The sequence below is a fragment of the Camelus dromedarius genome, chromosome 8 (assembly GCF_036321535.1).
Source record: "Camelus dromedarius isolate mCamDro1 chromosome 8, mCamDro1.pat, whole genome shotgun sequence".
Lineage (NCBI taxonomy): Eukaryota > Metazoa > Chordata > Mammalia > Artiodactyla > Camelidae > Camelus > Camelus dromedarius.
In genome coordinates this window covers 55574232-55593356 of record NC_087443.1, presented here as the reverse complement: position 1 = coordinate 55593356, position 19125 = coordinate 55574232, and the positions used below count along the sequence as shown (strand labels likewise).

The 19125-nt window shown below is 33.4% G+C and overlaps 1 protein-coding gene across 6 annotated transcripts in view; it reads right to left on the bottom strand.

Moving 5' to 3' along the window:
• LCOR (ligand dependent nuclear receptor corepressor) overlaps window positions 1–19125 on the bottom strand; it is a 102265-nt gene that overhangs the window by 45643 nt on the left and 37497 nt on the right. For 5 of the 6 annotated variants that reach the window (XM_031461502.2, XM_064488308.1, XM_064488309.1 and 2 more), the window contains 2 exons: window positions 14059–14124; window positions 13635–13714 (listed from right to left, as the gene is read on the bottom strand). In XM_031461502.2, the coding sequence (XP_031317362.2) occupies window positions 13635–13714; window positions 14059–14124 (146 nt within the window). Of the gene's footprint in view, window positions 1–4790; window positions 5779–13634; window positions 13715–14058; window positions 14125–19125 lie in introns of those variants that run through there. The other variant, XM_064488307.1, reaches the window with a different exon arrangement.

Here is a 19125-nt window from a genome sequence, read left to right as displayed (position 1 = left end):
GAACTGTGAGGGTTGTAGGGAGAGGTAGACGAAAAGGGAGCTGCAGCAAGCCACCAACACTTTGTGGTCTAGTGACCCAGCACCCAAAGCAGAAAAAGAGATAATACTGAATGGGTTGGGATCTTCTTCAGTAGAAAAGACCTCAAGTTCTTTATTAAGCTTTTGGTCATCTCAAGCCATATAATCCATATAATATATTCTTTAATCATCCTTTATTACTTTTTGGGGAATAGCAAAGAAACAAATATTCACAAGATGCATTCAAGTAAGTTTATAAATTTTCTCTACAGCTTTAAGTACTCTCTCTCTGTACTACTGGAAATGCTAAAGGAAATTCATTAGGCTGAAGGGAAATGACACTATAAAACACTGCTAAGATAAATTAGAGATGATGTGAATAAAGATGGGGTAAATCAGGATCATAAACTGACTCAACATTGTTAATTTGGCAATTCTCTACAAACTGATTTAGAGATTCAATGTAACCCTAATCAAAACTCTAAAAGGCTTTTTGAAGAACTGGTAAACTAATTTTAAAACTCATATAGAAAAGTCAAGGACCTAGATTAGCAAAACAAATTTGAAAGAGAAAACAGAGGACTTGTACTACTTGATTTCAAGATACAAAGATACAGCAATCAAGACACTGTGGTATTGATGTAAGGATAGATATATAGTTCAATGGCACAGGACAGAGCCCAGAAATATACCTACATATATATGGTCAGCTGACTTAAAAGATGCCAAGGTAATTTAACTGTTGAGGAGGGGGTCTTTTCAACATACATATATACGATCAGCTGACTTAAAGATGCCAAGATAATTTTACTGTTTGGGGGGGAGTCTTTTCAACAAATGGTGCTAAAACTGGATTATCTCATAGAATAAAATAAACCTCAACACTTAACTCACGCCATATACAAAAATTAACTAGAAATGGATCATAAATCAAAAAGTTAGCATGACTGAACTTCTAGAAGAAAATATACTTTGTGTGTCTGACACTGGATTAGTCAAAAATTTATTGAAAAGGCCATAAAAACATGAATTTTAAGAGAAAAAATTGACAAGGGTTTTTATACAGAATACATAGAGAACTATTACACCTTAATAGTAAGTTTTTAAAAATGGCAAAAGAGTCACACAATGTTTCACATAGATATATATACAGGAAGATGCTCAACATCACTAAGTCATCAGGGAAATAAAAATTAAAATCACGAGATACCACTACAGATCCACCAGAATGGCTAAAGTTAGAAAGACCAATAATATAAAATGTTGGCTAGATGTGGAACATTGGAACTTCCATATACTGCTGGCAGAAATACAAAATGGTTCAGTCACTTTGGTGAAACATGGTAATATTTTATAAGGCTAAATATGCAATTAGAGTACTACCTAATAATTCCAATTTTAGGTATTTATCCCAGAGGAAGAAAAATACATGCCCAAAGACTTACATGTCAATAAGCCTAATAGTCAACATCTGGAAACAATTCAATGTCTATAAAAAAGTGAATGGATAAACAAATAGTGGCATATCCATGCTATGGAGACATACTTAGCTATAAAAAGGAACAAAAGGTTATTAAAAAAACCAAGAATGTATATATAAAATAAACAAATAACAAGGTCCTACGGTAAAGCACAGGGAACTATTTAATACCCTACAATGGCCCATAAGGAAAAAGAATATGAAAAGGAATATATATATATATATATATATATATATATATATATACACACATATATATATGTGTGTGTGTGTATATATCTATGTATAAATGAATCACTATGCTGCATACCAGAAATTAATACATGATTGTAAACTGCAAGCAAAAAAAATGAATATAAAATAATTATGCTAAGTGAAAAAAGTCAAAAATGGAAGATTACATATTGTATGATTCCTATTATATAAAATTCTAGAAAAGGTAAAATTATAGTGATTGCCTGTGTCTGGAGGTCCAATAAAGGGAGTGACTACAAAGGGGTGCGAGAAAACTTTTTAAGGTGAGGGCACTGTCCTGTACCTTGACTGTGCTGACAGTTATCAACTGTATACATTTACCAAAATTCATTAATCTATACTCTTAAATGGATGAATTTTATTGTGTACAAATACTATCTCAATTTAAAAATCACTGAAAACAGGTTCAGGGTATTAAAGATACTAGATATTGAATTTATCACTGAATTTCAACTTGAACTAACCACCTGAAATCAAAGAAATGATCTTTACTTACATTTTCAGAGTCACAAAGAAATGTGACACATTTTCGAAAATTCATGTGAATATCTTTCTCCACAAGCAAGTATACTTTTAGGCTAAAAAACAGTATCTTTTATTTGCCATCCACTTTCATGCACAGTATTCTGAATAGGTATGTCAGTGGACATGAATCAGTGGCATTTCAAGATTTTTAGGTATATCCTTAGATAAATATGAAAATAAGGAGGCTGACTGTTGCCCGACAATGTCTGTTAATGAAGCTGTATGTAGACTGGACCAAAAAAGGGGGTGCATGCATTAACAATTCCTCACCAAAGGAACCAGACCCCTGCCCCTAGAAAAATGGAATCCAGTACAAGAACAGAGAAAAGGCAAGATGAACCTAGAAAAACCTGTATTAGGAAGTAAGAAAGGGCTCAAAAAATGATGGGGGCATGTCAGAAGGACATGGTTTTGGAAAATCTATGTGTTATATGTAAAATTTATCAGATAAAGAATGAGAATGAATTAATAAAGCAAATGAGGCAAAATGTTAAATGTGAAGGACACAAAATTTTTTGTGCTATTCTTTTAACTTTTTTATAAACATGAAATTTTTTGAAAGCAAAAAGTCTAAAAAAATGTAGCGTTGGCAAATGTTGAACTCTGTTTTCTTCCAAATTTCTCTTGTTCCTCTACCACCCTCTTCTCTATAATCACAGCTGTCTTGCCATTAAATTATATTTGCTTGTGCTGTTGCTCTGATACACAGAAGAAGAAGAGCAAAGAGAACAGTAAGTAGGATGTGGAAGTTAACAACTTTTAGCCTTCTCTTCATCTTAATAACCTGATGAAGATATTCAAAACAGTAAGAAATTTTCTGTCAAGGGCCAGACAGTAAATATTCTAGGCTTTGCAGGTCACATATAATCTCTGTAGCATCTCTCCTTTTTTCCCACCTCCAAAACCACCTCTTTAAGCTTGCAGACATAAGAACAGATTGTGGGCTAGATTCAGTCACAGTTTGCTAACCCCTGCTGGAGAGAATTATTAAACTTCTTCAAGAAGTACACAAATATAGCTCTACTGGTCCCTGAAAACAGCATGGACATTACTGAATAAATAAAGCAACAAAACTGTATCACCATGGTAGTTCTTAGGGCAATAAACAGTTAATAAAGTTAAACTTTAAACGAAAAAAATAAAGATGAACATTTCTTAAAGTTTCTTTTGTAGCTCTAAAGTTTGTTTCCTTTGAGTTTGGGGTTTTTTGCGGGGTAAGAATGAGGGTGTCACTTACATAGTTTTTTTTTTTTTTGCAAGATGACATCTCAGAAAAGGAAATGGAAGAAAAAAATGACAAGTTACACTTGGGAAAGGGAAAATGGCCTAGATTTTAGGAGTGTGATACAAAACTGAAGGGGTGACATTTCAGAGTCATTCCTGACTAAATTCAAAAGCATTGTCACTCTGTACCTGGATTCTCCAAGTTTAAATGGTATTTTAAAAAATTCATACTATAGTATAGAAAATCTGGGAATTAGAATTATATGTATGCATGCAGGTTTTGTAATAATTATGTTAGAAAGGCCTTCCTGAGTAGATCAGGGGCTTACAGCTACAGCCATGTCTGCTACCCATGGCTTACTGACATTTCAAGCAATGAGCTAAAGAGAGCTGACAAGATGCAACTCATTGATTTAAATGCCACTCTCCTATGTCTTATTATTTTAAATGCCAGCAAGTCTTAAGGAAAATGACTCCACCATTTAAAATGCTTACACTTTTTAAGGTCAGTTACCTAAAAAGAAACCTTCTTACTTCATGTACACTGTTGGTTTTTATATTAACCAAATAAGAATTGTGCTTATACAATGTTTACTATATATCAATTACCTTCAACTTTGTTAAGCAGATCAAGTCAAAGAACAGGAAAACAACAAAGATTGAAGCTTGAATTCTTATCAAGAATTAAAGTATGAAAAATGTACAACAAACTTACCATGAATGACTCTTATTAGTATATCTAATTGTTATTACTGTACATGGAAATTAAGCCTGAAGTGCAAGAGGCAAATGACTATAACTACCATTATACTTAATTCACCAGTATCTATAACCAGCATTTGTTGCTATAATTTTTCTTCTATTACACATGTACTGTTATTAAAACATTAAAAGACAAATGCAAGCCACCTCCAGTCAATAGCAAGGCTTTCCTATATCCTTCCACTAGCTGGAAATTAAGTTTATACTATCTCAATTCTCATCCACAACCCAATCTCAATCAAAAGACTTCCTAAATTTCTAACCTGCTCTCGGTAATGACTGTGGATTTCCCCAGATGCCTAAGACCACAATAAACACAAAGATACTCAACTGTATATTGGAGGTTAATGGTATTATAAAGCCTAGGTGAGGGTAATTGTGCCTTTATATATAGTGCTATGACGGCACTAGTTTTATAATCTGTACTAAATTTATTTATTTATATATATATATATATATATATATATATATATATATATATATATATATATATATATATATATATATATATATCAGTATTTCTTACCTCCTCCAATAGACTACAAATTTCTTGAAAATAGCATCTGTGGCTACAACTTCTTTTTCATTATTCACAGTACGTTTATTTCAACTACAGTGGCTGGTACTTTTTGACATAGTAATGGTTAAATACATATAGTTGATTTTAAATTTAGAAACAAGGAGCTGAAAAAAAATTTTAAAAGAAAAAATAAACATAAGAAATAAGAGGGCAAAGACTTAATACTATTGTGATGCCAATACTACCCAAAATGATATACACATTACTGTAACTCCTACAAAAATCCCAGCAGTGTTTTTTGCAGAAATACATAAATCCATGTTAAAATTCATATGGAATCTCAAGGGACTCCAAATAGCCAACACAGCCTTGAAAAAGAGAAATAGTTAGAGATACCACATTTTCTAATTTCAAAGTTAAGTTTTGACTTAAGTTTTGACAACAAAAGCTACAGTAATCAAAACGATGTGGTATTTAGGCTGTTTTCGTATTTTGGCTATTGCAAATAATGCTGCGATGAACACAGGGGTACATGTATCTTTCCCAATTTTTTTTTTGTACTCTTTAGATAAATACCTAGAAGTGGGATAGCTATTAAAATGGCTATTAAAAAAAAAACCCAGAAAATAACAAATGTAGGCAAGGATGTAGATAAACTGAAATCCTTATGCATTGTTGGTGGGAATGTAAAATGGTGCACCTGATGTGGGAAAAAAGCCTGAGGCTCTCTCAAAAAACAGAATTACCGTATGATCCAGCAATTCCACTTCTGGGTATTTATCTGAGGGAAACAAGAACAGCAACCCAAAAAGAAATATGCATCCTCATGTTCACTGTAGCATTAATTACAATGGCTAAGATATGGAAGCAACATTAAGTGTTCACAGATGTATGAATGGATAAAGAAAATATGATCAGTCCAACTATTTACACACACAAATACACAATGGAATAATACTCAACTTTTTATGGAAACTGCCATTTGTGACAACATGGATGCACTTTGAGGGCATTATGCTAAATAAAGTCATAATATTTTATCATCTAATATGGAATCTAAAGAAAAAAATAATCAAAACTCATAGTGGTGGTGGCGGGGTGGGAGGGTGGGAGATGAGTGAGGGTGGTCAAAAGGTACAAACTTCTAGTCACAAAATCATTAAGTTTTGGGGATGTAATGTATAGCATGGTGACTATAATTAATAATACTGTATTATATATTGAAAACTACTAGGAGTAAATCTTAAAAGTTCTCATCACAAAAAAAATTTTAACTGTGTGGTAATGGATGTTAACTAGACTTACTGTGGTGATTATTTTGCAATGTACACAAATATTGACCATTATGTTGTACACCTGCAACTAGTAAGTTATGTCAATTATATCTCAATTTAAAAAAAGAAAAAGGAATAACCAAAATATGGTTTTAAAAAATGCATTGCTGGATGAGGCAATCTTATTAATTTTCTTGAAACTATTTTTTTGTTGTTGCTGGTATAACTAGAAAACTCCAAGCATCAATACAAGTGAGAGGAGTAAAGATACTATGGACTATTCCCCTTTGTTATTTTTTTATTTTTTTAAACACCACCTTCATAGCAAAGAGTTCCTCACAGTTCTTAGCCTTCAGTGTGAGCAAGTCAGGATTCTTAGGCATTCTTGCTTCATTTAATTCCTGCCAGCTGTTACCTCCTACAGTTATACTAACTGTACTAATTTCAATAGGAATCTCTCATCACTGTTCAGTAACTAATTTCTTGTTGGTTCTCTTACAATCTTGCCTTCTTCAACTGTTCTCTCCTTTTAATAACTTTTATTTCTTCCTCTCCTCCAGTTTTTTTTTCTTCCAAGAGTATAACTATTACGTGTTTCCCTCTCCTCCCCAAAATATCTTTACTTAAACCAACTGTCCATTCTTTCTATGGTCCTGTTTTCTTCATCATTCCTGACACTGACAACTTTTAAAACTAGTAGTCTATATCCTTTTCTTAACTCCCACAATACCCATTTATTCATTAACCCTGTCAGACTTATAGTCTGGCTCCCACAACCAGTATTCTTGAGAAGCTGTTCTCTCGAAGTCCATGGTTTCAGGGTACTTGCTCAATCCATTTAGGGTCCATTTTGGGAAATTGCATAGGAGTTCATAATAGAGCAACAAACATGACAACCCATCTCCCTATGCATCACACAGGATGGGGCCAGGAAGATATCTGATGCAAGATGGCAATTCATTTAGTCTTAGGATTTTATCTTCCTTCCAATCTGATTCTTCTTCCTCCTTCCCAAAATAAAGGTCTTCTTCAGCTCTATTTTGTGCTTTACCTTTCACCAAAGACTTCATCGGCTCAAATAATCCAATCACCATATGGATTAAGAAACACTCCAAGTATGGATTCAGCTCAGATCTCATTTCAACTCAATTTGCACTGGACACTTTAAATAAAAAATGTTTACTTTCATCACAAACTGCTTCCAGCTAATAACCTCATTATCCTCCCCATAAAAATTGGCCACTATACCTTTCCCCTTCTCATTTCTCAACTTCTATTTTCTCAACTTCTATTAATTCACCATGCTAAGTCATCCTGGCTTAGAAAGACTACCATCAGTATCATTTTCCTCTCCCTTATCTATATATTCATGTAATGGCTAGGTTTTGACAATTCTTTATTCCAGATTTTCTACATACATACCTTCCTTATGCATCTGCACAGCCAAGACCTTAGTTTAGGCTCATTTTCTGGATTATTACAAGACCATTTGGTAATTTTCTCTCCATTACAACCTCAAAATAACTACCAAATGAATTGCTTTAAAACCCAGACCCTTTTGAGGTTCAATATCCTTGATTAAGCAATTCCAGTGTCATCTACTGCACCTCTCAACTGCTACAGTACTTATATTTTCTTTTAAAATACTGTATGAGAATGAAGGAAGGAATTTCACTCTCAATGTTTCCTACTTACAGCAGAGCTTCAGGCATGCAGGATGGATGATTTACACCTAATTTAAATCTCCTTTAATTACATTAGCCATCCATGATTTATCTCACCAAGATTCCATAAGCAAGGAGGGATCAGTTTTTTACTTTTTTGATATACTCTCTGGTTTAACACAGAACCAGACATTTAATAAATAAATTTGCCTAATGATTAGTATATTGGTTAACTCTGACCACATAAAGCTAAACAGAGCAGAGTTAATCTCCAATGAACAGTTTTTCTCCAAGTCTATATGTTTGTTGTAGGGTGAAAAAAAATCCACAGGTTGGGAGTAAATATATACAAAACACACAACACACACACACACACATGCCACTCCCTGTCCCCTCCAAAAAACTCTTTGATATTTAATCTTAGATGAGCACTGATTCACTGTGTCAAGTGGTTTTTCCTTAATCTTTTAAAATAATCTATATAAAACGCTTCTGGAAATACAAGGTTAGATCTCGCAATTTAGATTTGCACAATTAACAGAGTAATTAATTATGTACTAATTTGTGGTATCCATTTAACTCTACTGTGTATCTATTTAAATCTCATAAATAAATAATCTTAAAACTTCTCATATTTTTTTCTTATTTTTCACTCCTGATAGACAGGTACTATATTGATGTGTTTTTCTTCCAAATTCCTATTATACTTATTGAGTTGTGGTACTCTGGGACAAGATGACAAACAAGTCAAATCAAGCAGTGCTGAGTATGCCCAAACGAATTCATTCAACAGAAATACATGTTGTAGGATATAATGAGAAAATACTAACTTAGATTTAGCACCTGCTCTTATTAAACTTTCAATGTGCTAAAATAATAATAAAAATTAAAATGTTTAAAGGATGTATCTGAACTTCTATTTAAGGAATACTCACGAAACAGGAAATTATGAAATGTTGAGAGTAAACACAATGTGATAGACTAATTTAAATTACATGATTCCTGAGGGTAGATGGGTACTGAAATAAATTGATGATCTGACTCCAGTCTTATTGCCAGTTACTTACAAAAATAAATGCTCTGCTCCACTTAGGATGTGCCCCTCTTTTCTCTGCCTATCCAGATTTATGTATTCTTCAAAAATGTAGCTCAAGTCATAACTTCTTAAAACATTCTCCAAATATGCTAGTCAAATATTAAACTTACTAACAGTCTTATAATAAGCTTTTTAAGAGCATAAACATTTTATATATCCTATCTTGCATCATCCTTAGTTACTAAAACATCCATGCTGTTTACGACAGCTATCTCTAATCTCAGTCATGTACGAGAACAGCCATTACCAGATTGATTCACTGCTTAGAATTAGTCCATTTTTAGGGATATTAATTGGTGAAAGTAATTTTTTATTCTTCCCATCTCTCCAATACTCTCTCATTACTACTGGATCAGCTCTTCATACTATCAACACAATCCTGCAATTAATAAAAGCCTCACAAGATAATTTCTAATAGATACTGAAAGAAATGAAGATGTATGTGTATGTATATTGAAGAAAACATACATATATCCTAGCGCAGACAACAGAGGAGGCCTAGAGCAATGATGCTTTAGTACCAATGAGTACATCTAGTACCTTCTTCTCTTATACAATTTTCCAAATAAAAGAAACTAGGATTCCTTGGGGAAATTCAGGGTTGGAACAACGAAAGTGAAGATACGCATGCAACATTTTTTGGTGCCAAAGAGTAAAGAAACATGTAATAAAAAAAAAAGATGAGGAGCCAACCTCAAAGGGTTCTCAATAGTCAAATCCTCTTCTTTACAGTAGGATTTCAACTAACAAAGGCAGAAGGAATAGAAAATCATCATCTGGTAAATACCACCAGAGTAATTCTTTTAAGCAAAATTCATCAATGGATACTAAAATTAATGTATAATAAGAAACTAGCATGATGAGAAAAAGGTATTTACAAAATCTCTAAGTACATCCCCACAAGATACTTATTAAGTACAAAAAGGAAAAAAATAGAAATCTTACAGTAGAGAAAACTGGCAGACACCACTTTAACCAACTGAACAAAACAAACATCACCATGTGCATCCCAAATATGGTGCACTAAGGATGACACATCATCAATTCTGTAAAATTCCTGCCAAAAATGCATATCCTGAATTCAATCATGAGGAATCATCAGACAAACCTAAATTGAGGGGGCATTCTACAAATCAATTTGCCAGTACTCTTCAAGAGTGTTAATGTTACGAAAGGCAAAGAAAAACAGAACTATTCCAGACTAAAGGAGAATAAGGAGATATGACAACTAAATACAAAGTGTGATGCTAGATTGACTCCTGAACCAGAAAATAACATTTCTGGGATAACTGGTGAATTCTGAAAGGTTTACAGATTATAGTATTGTATCAATATTAATTTCCTGATTTTTATAACTGTACTGTGGTTACATGAGATGTTAACTGGGGAATCTTGATGAAGGGTATAGAGGAATTCTTTTTATTATCTTTGCAACTGTTTTATAAGTCTAAAATTACTTCAAAAAGAAGCTGAGAAAAGTATAAAAGCCTCATGAGTGAAAAATACAGAGAGAACTTTGTATATATGCTTGGCAGATGTAGGTGCTCAAAACAGTCAGCTATTAATACTAAATTATCCAACTTTATTGAGCATACTGACTTCTTAGTTGCTCATTTAGTAAATATTTCAGAGTGCCTACATGCCCAACCAACAGAAAAGGAAGGAAAGAGAGCAAGCAAGGCAGGCAGGAAGTCAGTCATTAACAGACTCCTAGTACAGCTAAGATTGGCTATTTCAAATATACTTATGTCCATTTATGCTCTTAGTCTCTCTCTCTTTCAAACTGAGTAACTGCAAGTACTACTTAATTCTTGCTCTACCAATTTCCATGTCTATGTTTCTAGTTTTGTTACCAAAACATGTATTCTAAAAACATGGATCAAATTCCAACTCTATGACTTTGCCCATAACTTAGTCTCTCTGACCCCTCCCATTTCTTTATTTATAAAACTGACATGCTTTTAATCAACTTTATAGGGTTATTGTTTTGAGCATTAAATGGGAACAAATAAAAATAACTGACACATAGTAGACGCTCAAAAAATGTTAGTTGCCTTTCCCTTACAAATTATATTTTCTAATGCTGAAGTGTAAATGAACAATTGTTTTGCTAATCTCTAGGTGAGTCCCTGTTCTGTTTTCCAAAGATGCTACTTCATACTTTTCACCTAGGTATTTTTCAGTTTATTATTTTTTATTAAAAAAAAATTTTTTTAATGGAGGTACTGGGGAATTGAATCCAGGACCTCATTCCTGCTAAGCATGTGCTCTACCTTTGAGCTATTACCCGCCCCTGCTCACCTAGATGTTTTTAAAAGTAAATATAATGTACTATTTTATCTGTTCTAACAGTCAGTATCCAATGAAAATAAAATTAACTAAAAAATATGCATAACCTCCACCTCCTTTCCAAATATCAAATCAATATTTCTAACAGCTTTTTCAAACATTATTGAGATATCTCATCATGCCAACCTCAAACTTAAGATTCCAATATTGTGCTCTATACTGCCACCTATTGGCTGCTACCAAACTCTCCAGATATTTCCTTCTTTTTTGGAATCTTAAGTCAGCCTTAAACTGCAAGCCTCAACCCAGCTGATATATTTAATTTCCAGATTCTAGTCCTTCTCTAGTGAGATGCTCCAAGTGCCTACAAAGAGTTCCAACACAATCACTTTAAACCTAACACAATTGAAGCTATATAGTTGACAATTTATATTTTCTAGGCTTTCTCTCCCTATTTTCCAATATAGACATTATGATTGCCTCTGAAAAAACTAAATGCCAAAGACAGGTAGTGAAATGTCGAATGGAGAAAAACTGCTTTCCCAGATCCAGCTGAGCTGTCAAATGGAAATATTCTTTCTAATTAGAATATCAACTAAAAACTGTAGAACTACAAAAAGTAAGAACTACACGGTTAAATACTACATGGTTCCATGCCTTGATATTTCTGTATTTTCTTCTAGAAATATTCATACAATATTTTATCCTCATACAGCAATGGAAAACTCAATCCTATTATAAGAATATACTTTACTCGATTACTGAACATATAGAAGGGCTTTCCTCCCAATTCTATTCTGAAAAAAAGTCAATTAATCATTGGCTCCTTTTATGCTATCAAAATGCCTATTAAATAACTTGTTCAATAAATAGTTGTAACGTGTGTGTGCACACACAGAGAGACACACAGTTTAAAGTAATGAACTTTAACTTCACTGGTAGTTGCTTAATTTTCTGGTCTGTTTCAAGTTACAATACATTTCAAAACACTTTCCTCACTAATTCAATGAAAACAGTCCATCCTGGATAGTCAAAGCAACAACTTTTTCATGTACTAACCAAGATAAAGATACCACAGAAGAAGAACACAAAAAAGCTCTTAAAATGGCTTTTGACTTTAAAGCAACTTGTCAACAATAGTAAATAATGGTAGAATGGCTACATGCAGGGGTCAAAGCAGCACACGTCACGGTTAACAGTCTTCAGAGGCTGACAATGTAGTCAGGAACACAAGATCCAAACATTGAAAAGGATGAACAAAGTAAGGCAGAATATTAATTGATAAATAACTGGTAATAATATTTACTACAACAGCGTGAACGGTTGAAAGAGCAGTTAAGAACAGATGAATGACATTTATAAGAACGGCAGAGGCTTAAGCTAACAGCAAAAGCAAGGGGAATTTCAGGTTATAAAGAACAATGGGTATAGTAATGGTGTAGTCCAAATGGTAAAAGCATGTTGTTTACTACAAATGATCAGACCAGTTTAGCTGACAGAACAGAAAACTGTATAGAAGACTAGTCTAGTAGGGTAGCATCAGAAATAGAAGTGGATTGAACTGCGAAGGGTAGTACCCTGAGCGTTAGGCTGATGAATCCTGAAGACAATGGTAAAGTTACTGGAGACTGAGTACAGAATAACATTTCCACACTACTAAGGGGTGAGGGTCAGTGGGAGGTAGTAGTATGGGAGAGAATTTTATTCGTGAAGCAGTGTTTAACACACTGAAGAAAACTAAGAGCAATCATGTTATTTCAGTAGCCCAGAATTAATGCTAACAATTTGAACTATGGTGATGACTGTGGGAAAAAAAAAAGCATGAAAATCAGTATGAGAGAAGAACTGATAGAACTTGGCCAATGATTTAAAGTTAGAAAGTACAAGGGAGAGAAAAGAATTCAAAATGTTCCCAAAGCTTTAAAACAGGGAAAAGAAATACCATGAAAAGAAACATTAAGACAGTAAACCATTATTAATAAAAGTTTCCAACAATTGAAATGTTTCTAAACCAAAATTCTATTTGTTTAATGCAAAGCAATAAAACTACAGAAACCCAAAGGTACAGCCAATTTCTACAACTGATTACAAACACTACCCATGTTCAAATATTACAAAGAAATATCTTACACTAAAGAATAAACCACAGTCCATTATACATCTACATGAATTAATAATTCCTTGATCCAGATCCATCTTATTGTTCTTTCTGTACAAATGACTCCCATTACATGAATTATCATACGTTTCATATTTAAAATAAACACAACAGTCTGAGAACTAGTTAATTACTCTGCCTAGTGAACTATATAAATAGAACAATGCATGTTGGGATATAGATTTCTCAACAGGCTAATCAACAGACTAGAAACAGTCTAAACTGCAAAAGTGAGTTAACAGCAAATCCTTTATAAATAAATATGGAATCATACCTTGTTTTTCCTATAAGTTCTCCAACAAAATAACCAAATTTTAGAAAAATAAAAACTATAAAATACCATACAAGTTTCACAAGTTTCTTGGTTACCTTTACTTTATCTCTTCTTAAGCAACAGAACAGACAATTTTCATCAAAAGTCCAATCAGAAATGCTTTCGGGTTCACAGTCTGCAAAAGCAGTAGGAATAACAAATTAATAGTCACAAAAGAGGATTTTTCAGAAGACAAATAAGAGCTAATTTCAAAAATATTACTTATTTTAACAACAACAACAAAAACACCCCTCACTAAATAGTAGATAGGTTCCTTATTTGCAATAACTGCTCACTAGTTAATATACCTTGTTCATACATATATCTGCATTATCAACTATACACAAAAAGATGCTTACATGGATATAGCTTTAACCATTCATAAAACTGTGAATAAAAAGGAGGTTGAGGTTTAAAACACCAAGGTATCATTTATGTCACCAAGAAGAATTTGAAATACCAAAAAAAATTTTTGAATACCTTTAAATAAACTGAGATCTTTTAATAAAGCAGGTCCAAACAGCCCTTCCAGAATACTTTCAAACCCTGAAAGGATGAAAAAAAAAACCCATTATTAAAACAATATTCCCTATTGTAATTAACTATTAATCTTGTTGCATGAAAAAACAATGTGTTTCCTTCCAGTTTTCAAGAATCCCCAGATTATTACTGAAGGGATGCTGAGGAAAGTGTCAACGACCAACCTAAAAAGAGCATTTGCATTTTTGTCAATGATTAACATTCAATACAAATTCAGAGCATTTTCAAGGACATTCAAGGACAATATCACTTTAAAAAAAAAGGCCATTTTAATATGAAAAGACCTTTGTAATTATTTCATATTGCCAGAATAACTACTTGTGGGTTCCTTTATGAAAGTAGGAGCAACTAATTATACATACATACACATATATATATATAGAGAGAGAGGGAGAATTCAAATATACTTGTACATAAATTTTTAAACTATTATCACATTCTACCAGTATACAGTAGAAAATGAAAAATAAACAGTTTCCTGATTTATTACCTCAAATATTGCCAATCAACTCAACCAAAAATTAAAAATATCTTTGCCATCTTGCTGTTTTCTACGGGTTATTAAGAGTGAGAAAAATGCAGAAGTGAATCAGACTGTACCGTTATACAACGTAATAGAAATAATGGATTAGTTCCCAAACTATGTGTCATAGACTTCATTAGTAGCTCAAATAGTTACAAGTGGTCCATTAATCCATATGTATTTAAGCATGACCTTTAGAAAGAATTAATGTCTTGTACATTCAGCGTACATGCTACTCTTCAAATGCATAGGAATATTACTATAATTAAGAAAATATAAAAAGTGTTACTAAATTCCTAGTAGTTTGGGACACTGAGTTTTGTCACATAATCTACTATCACACTTAAGGGTTTAAAACTTTTTTTAATTGTTAAAAAGAACTTTTATGTTCAAAAGTGAGGGAACCACTAATTTAAAATACTATTAGCCAGGTAGATACATGAGGTCCATGAACAGGGATATTTCCTAACCACAAATACACTCACCATAAAGGGTTTGGAAGGTAAGAGAATACAAAAGATGGTCCTAGAAACGGTATTTTTATCTGGTTATAAGAGTAACATTGTAATGTAAAGGATTTCTTTGTCCTTAGTATTAAGTTATCATTTTCAATAAAGTAAGCTCTAGAGTTTGCATTATCTAAATTGTAGTTAGGGAGTTGGTTTTCCTATACTATTTTCTAGATTCTAGATTTTTCATTTATTATTAAAGATCAATTGTTTTTCGACTCTCCTTTGTTCTTTCCCTCAAAATTACTCCAAGGACATTAGCAAAAACAAACTATCCATACAAGCAAATAGGAAGTATCTATGTCTGTTTATTATTTGCCTACTATAATTAAAACATTGTCCACTAAATTACTATGGCCTCTCTTCCCCACACTAGGGAGGAGAAAGTGTTGGGCTAAGGATTTTGAGGGCAGGGAAATGGTGTTGAAAGAATGAGAAGGAAATGCTAGATACTGTCTATGTTGGCCCTGCAAACTAGATATTATTAAACACTGGCTTAAAAAAAAATAAATCCCTGCCTCCAACTCTAAATCCCTCTTACCCCCTAAATGGATTTCTGACTTCACAAATATTAATGAAAGCATTTCAATATCTTGAAAAGTACCAAGTACACACTGCAAATAACTAAAGGGGATTACAGGTGGCTCATACTGAAGAGCAAATCTAAGACACTTTCACACAGGTTTATATGAAATAATAACAAATTCCAAATGTGCATGCTAAGCATAAATTCTTGAAAAGGAAAAATGTAAATACAGCAAAAAAAAATACTACGAAAGAAAAAAGCAAATAAAAGCTTTGGGAGATAAAATTTTAAAAATTACAAAAGATGATAGAATCTGAAAGAATAAGAAAATAGAGTAAGAACTTCATCAATAACAAAACTGAATCACATCAAAAAGCGGTGAAAGGAAAGATAAAAAAGAATCAAACAAGAAAAAATGTGGTCATAAATGCAAAGATTTAATTAAAACTAATTTTGATCAAAACAGTAACTGTAAACAAGTCACTTCTCTTTTGCTCATATTTGCAACAATACATTAAACCTTACAAGTACCAGACACTGTAAAACTATATTTTGCTTCCCTCTGTTAACTGAATTAATGTCACTCAGTTTTATTAATATTAAATATTGAATTCAGTAGTTGCATAGCAACAAGGAATGTCTCATGTGCTATGCCTGACATTAACAAAAGGCAAATAAGAACAAATGTATTCAAAATTTATACCATGATCTCACAGAAAAGCCATGAAGATCAATAACAAAATGCCAAGGAAAATTAAATAAATACTGAAAGAGACAGCTATGTCATTATGTTCAATCACCAGGGCTTAAAAAGCACCCATATGTAATATACTACTATCAAAATACTAATAATTTTATTGGGCATGACTACTGGCCAAAGAATTCCAATCCAACACTGTAATTGGAATCCAAGCTGGCCTCCAGTCTCTTCCTCACTGCAACCTGAAGACAATCACTTCAGACTGTATTCCTAAACCACTACTTTGACAATCTCGCCATCTGTTTAGAAAAATCCCACTTTGTTTTAAAAAACAAATCCCAAACTCCTAAGTCTAGCAACCAAAACTTTATATAATTTGACCCCAGCCTACCATTAACAGCCTTATTCTTCAGAACTTTCCTGCTAATTCTCAAAGCTTCAGCCAGGTTAGTATTCTAATGTATTCAGTCACCCATTACTTCTACCTCCTAATATTTCCTCAAGCCTTTTCATTTCACCTCTGCCCAAATAAATTACCTCCTTCAAGGCACTCTTCAATTTGTTCCACAAACAGACATTTGCTTATCCAATATACATTAACTGAAAGCCTATCACCTACCAGGGACAGCGGGGCACTGAGTAGGCAGGCAGTGGTGAGCAGACATGGTATGCTGCCTGCCTTCGTAGAGCATGGGGTTTTCCAGTTTTCTCATCCTCAGAATCCATGCATCATTCCCCTCTTCTCTATAAATGTCAACTGCCTTATGTTTTCTCTTTTCTGTCACATGCAAAAGCACTGTCTATGCAAGTACTCTGTAAAAATAAAATTTGTCATAGGCTATCTAAACCCTGCTTTTGTTTTTCTTTCCATATGTCTTTGTCTTATCTCAAGGAGATTTAAAGCTCCAAGAAGGCTAGGAAGGAAGGTCTTCCTGTTTCCCACAATGTTCCTCTTACACTAGGGCCCTCTGTGCCTGGTTTTTAGTTTCTGATTTTAATAACGTAGCTCTCAAAAACAGAAGACAGAATCCAACACTCACACACTACCCTCTTCAATCCAAATCATAATTTGTACTCTATTTCTAACCAAAATGAGAAAAGCAGGTTATGAAAAGTACCAAGATAGGAATACATCAAATACATAGCCAACTAAGATAAGCAACAGCCTGTACTTCTGAAATAAAGGAAAATACTACAGATGGAATGAAAAAAATGGTTCCTGGATCTTGGGAACCTCTCCTCTGAGATAACAGTACTGAGATTATCAGTTTGAGGGACAAAGAGGTGCTGAAAGAAAACTAGGGGCATATCAGAAAAACAGCAATTTTTACATCAAGGGCTCTTGGGGATCTTGCAAAACTTGTTGCTTGGTATGCAAGAGCTCCATCTATTGTTCAGTAGAGTATTATTTTTTTTATAAAACAGTCAGTTCACAGGTGCTTGCTAGTAACACTCATCAACTAATATCTTAATAAAGAGGGGACTGTTAGTACCTGGAGCTCTTTGCTTAAAACTCAGGATTTTACTTTTGCCAGTATTATACTTAACTTCATTACAAGTGAGTGCCAAAATGACTAACTAAAAAGCAGCAGATTACACAATCTTTTATACACAATCCAAGGGAACATAAAGTAATTAATCCTGTTTTATTTATGTTCCAGATATTTCAATGTGGCATACAACCAAAGGAGTCTGGATGAACTTCTACCTGTGATGGGCAAAACCCAGGCTACTCTTCTCATTACTGTAGGCAATCCACCCCAATGCTCGACAACTACACTCATTAAGGGGTCCTCCTCTCTCCCCGAGCATCTGCTCCTGGCCCAATGCTCTGTGAGGAGCTCATTTGCTGGCTCACTTATCACCCTCAGAATCACCCAGCATAAGAACTGATGAAAAACCTGACCAGTCATACTGAAGGGAAACAATAATCTGGCCAAAAATAGCCCCAAGTGAAACAGAATTAATGAAGAAAAAAACACCAGAAGTTGAAGAAAAATGATAAATAGTATTTCTGTTGAAACTAGGGAGGAATAGCATTTTTAAAAAAGAGCACGCTGCCCTGGGGGAAAAAAAGAGTAGAGAATATGAGTTTAGAGAGGGGAAAAAAAGAAAAACAAAACAGCCAAAATAATCAAATAGAGGTATTAAGTAGAAAAATACACATAAAACTAGTGATTAAAAAAAAAAAAAAAGGTATGTCCTCATGATCCACAGTAAATCTGAAGACAAAGAAATCATGTGAAAACGATTAGAGATGAGGAGGTGGCCAGGATATTCAACACCTGTGAAACAGAATTTCTAGAACAAAAAAGAGCAAAAAATACAGGGGCTGGGGTGGTGTGGGGTGGTAGAGAACTTCCTAATGTTGAATACTGTCTCAAGTCTTTATATCTAATGGGTTCTGAGAAGTACTGGGGAAGAATACTCGGGGAGAAAGTATATATGCATATAAAACTCTCCTGTAAAATATCTAAATTTCAAGGACAAAAGTTTAAAAGCTCCAAATAAGGGTACATTTTTACTTAATTTTACTTGATATAAGAGGAAAGAGATTTAGGCTGCCAGTCATTTCATCAGTAAATGATAAAAGCCAATGGAGCTGTGTTTACAAAATTCTGAGAGAGAGAAAAAAAACACACACTTTGTAGTCAATCTATTATTCATACATATGGTTAAAATAAATTACTAGATATGCTCTGATTTGGAAAGTAAGACAGCCATATACTCTGAGTACCAGTAAGAGTTA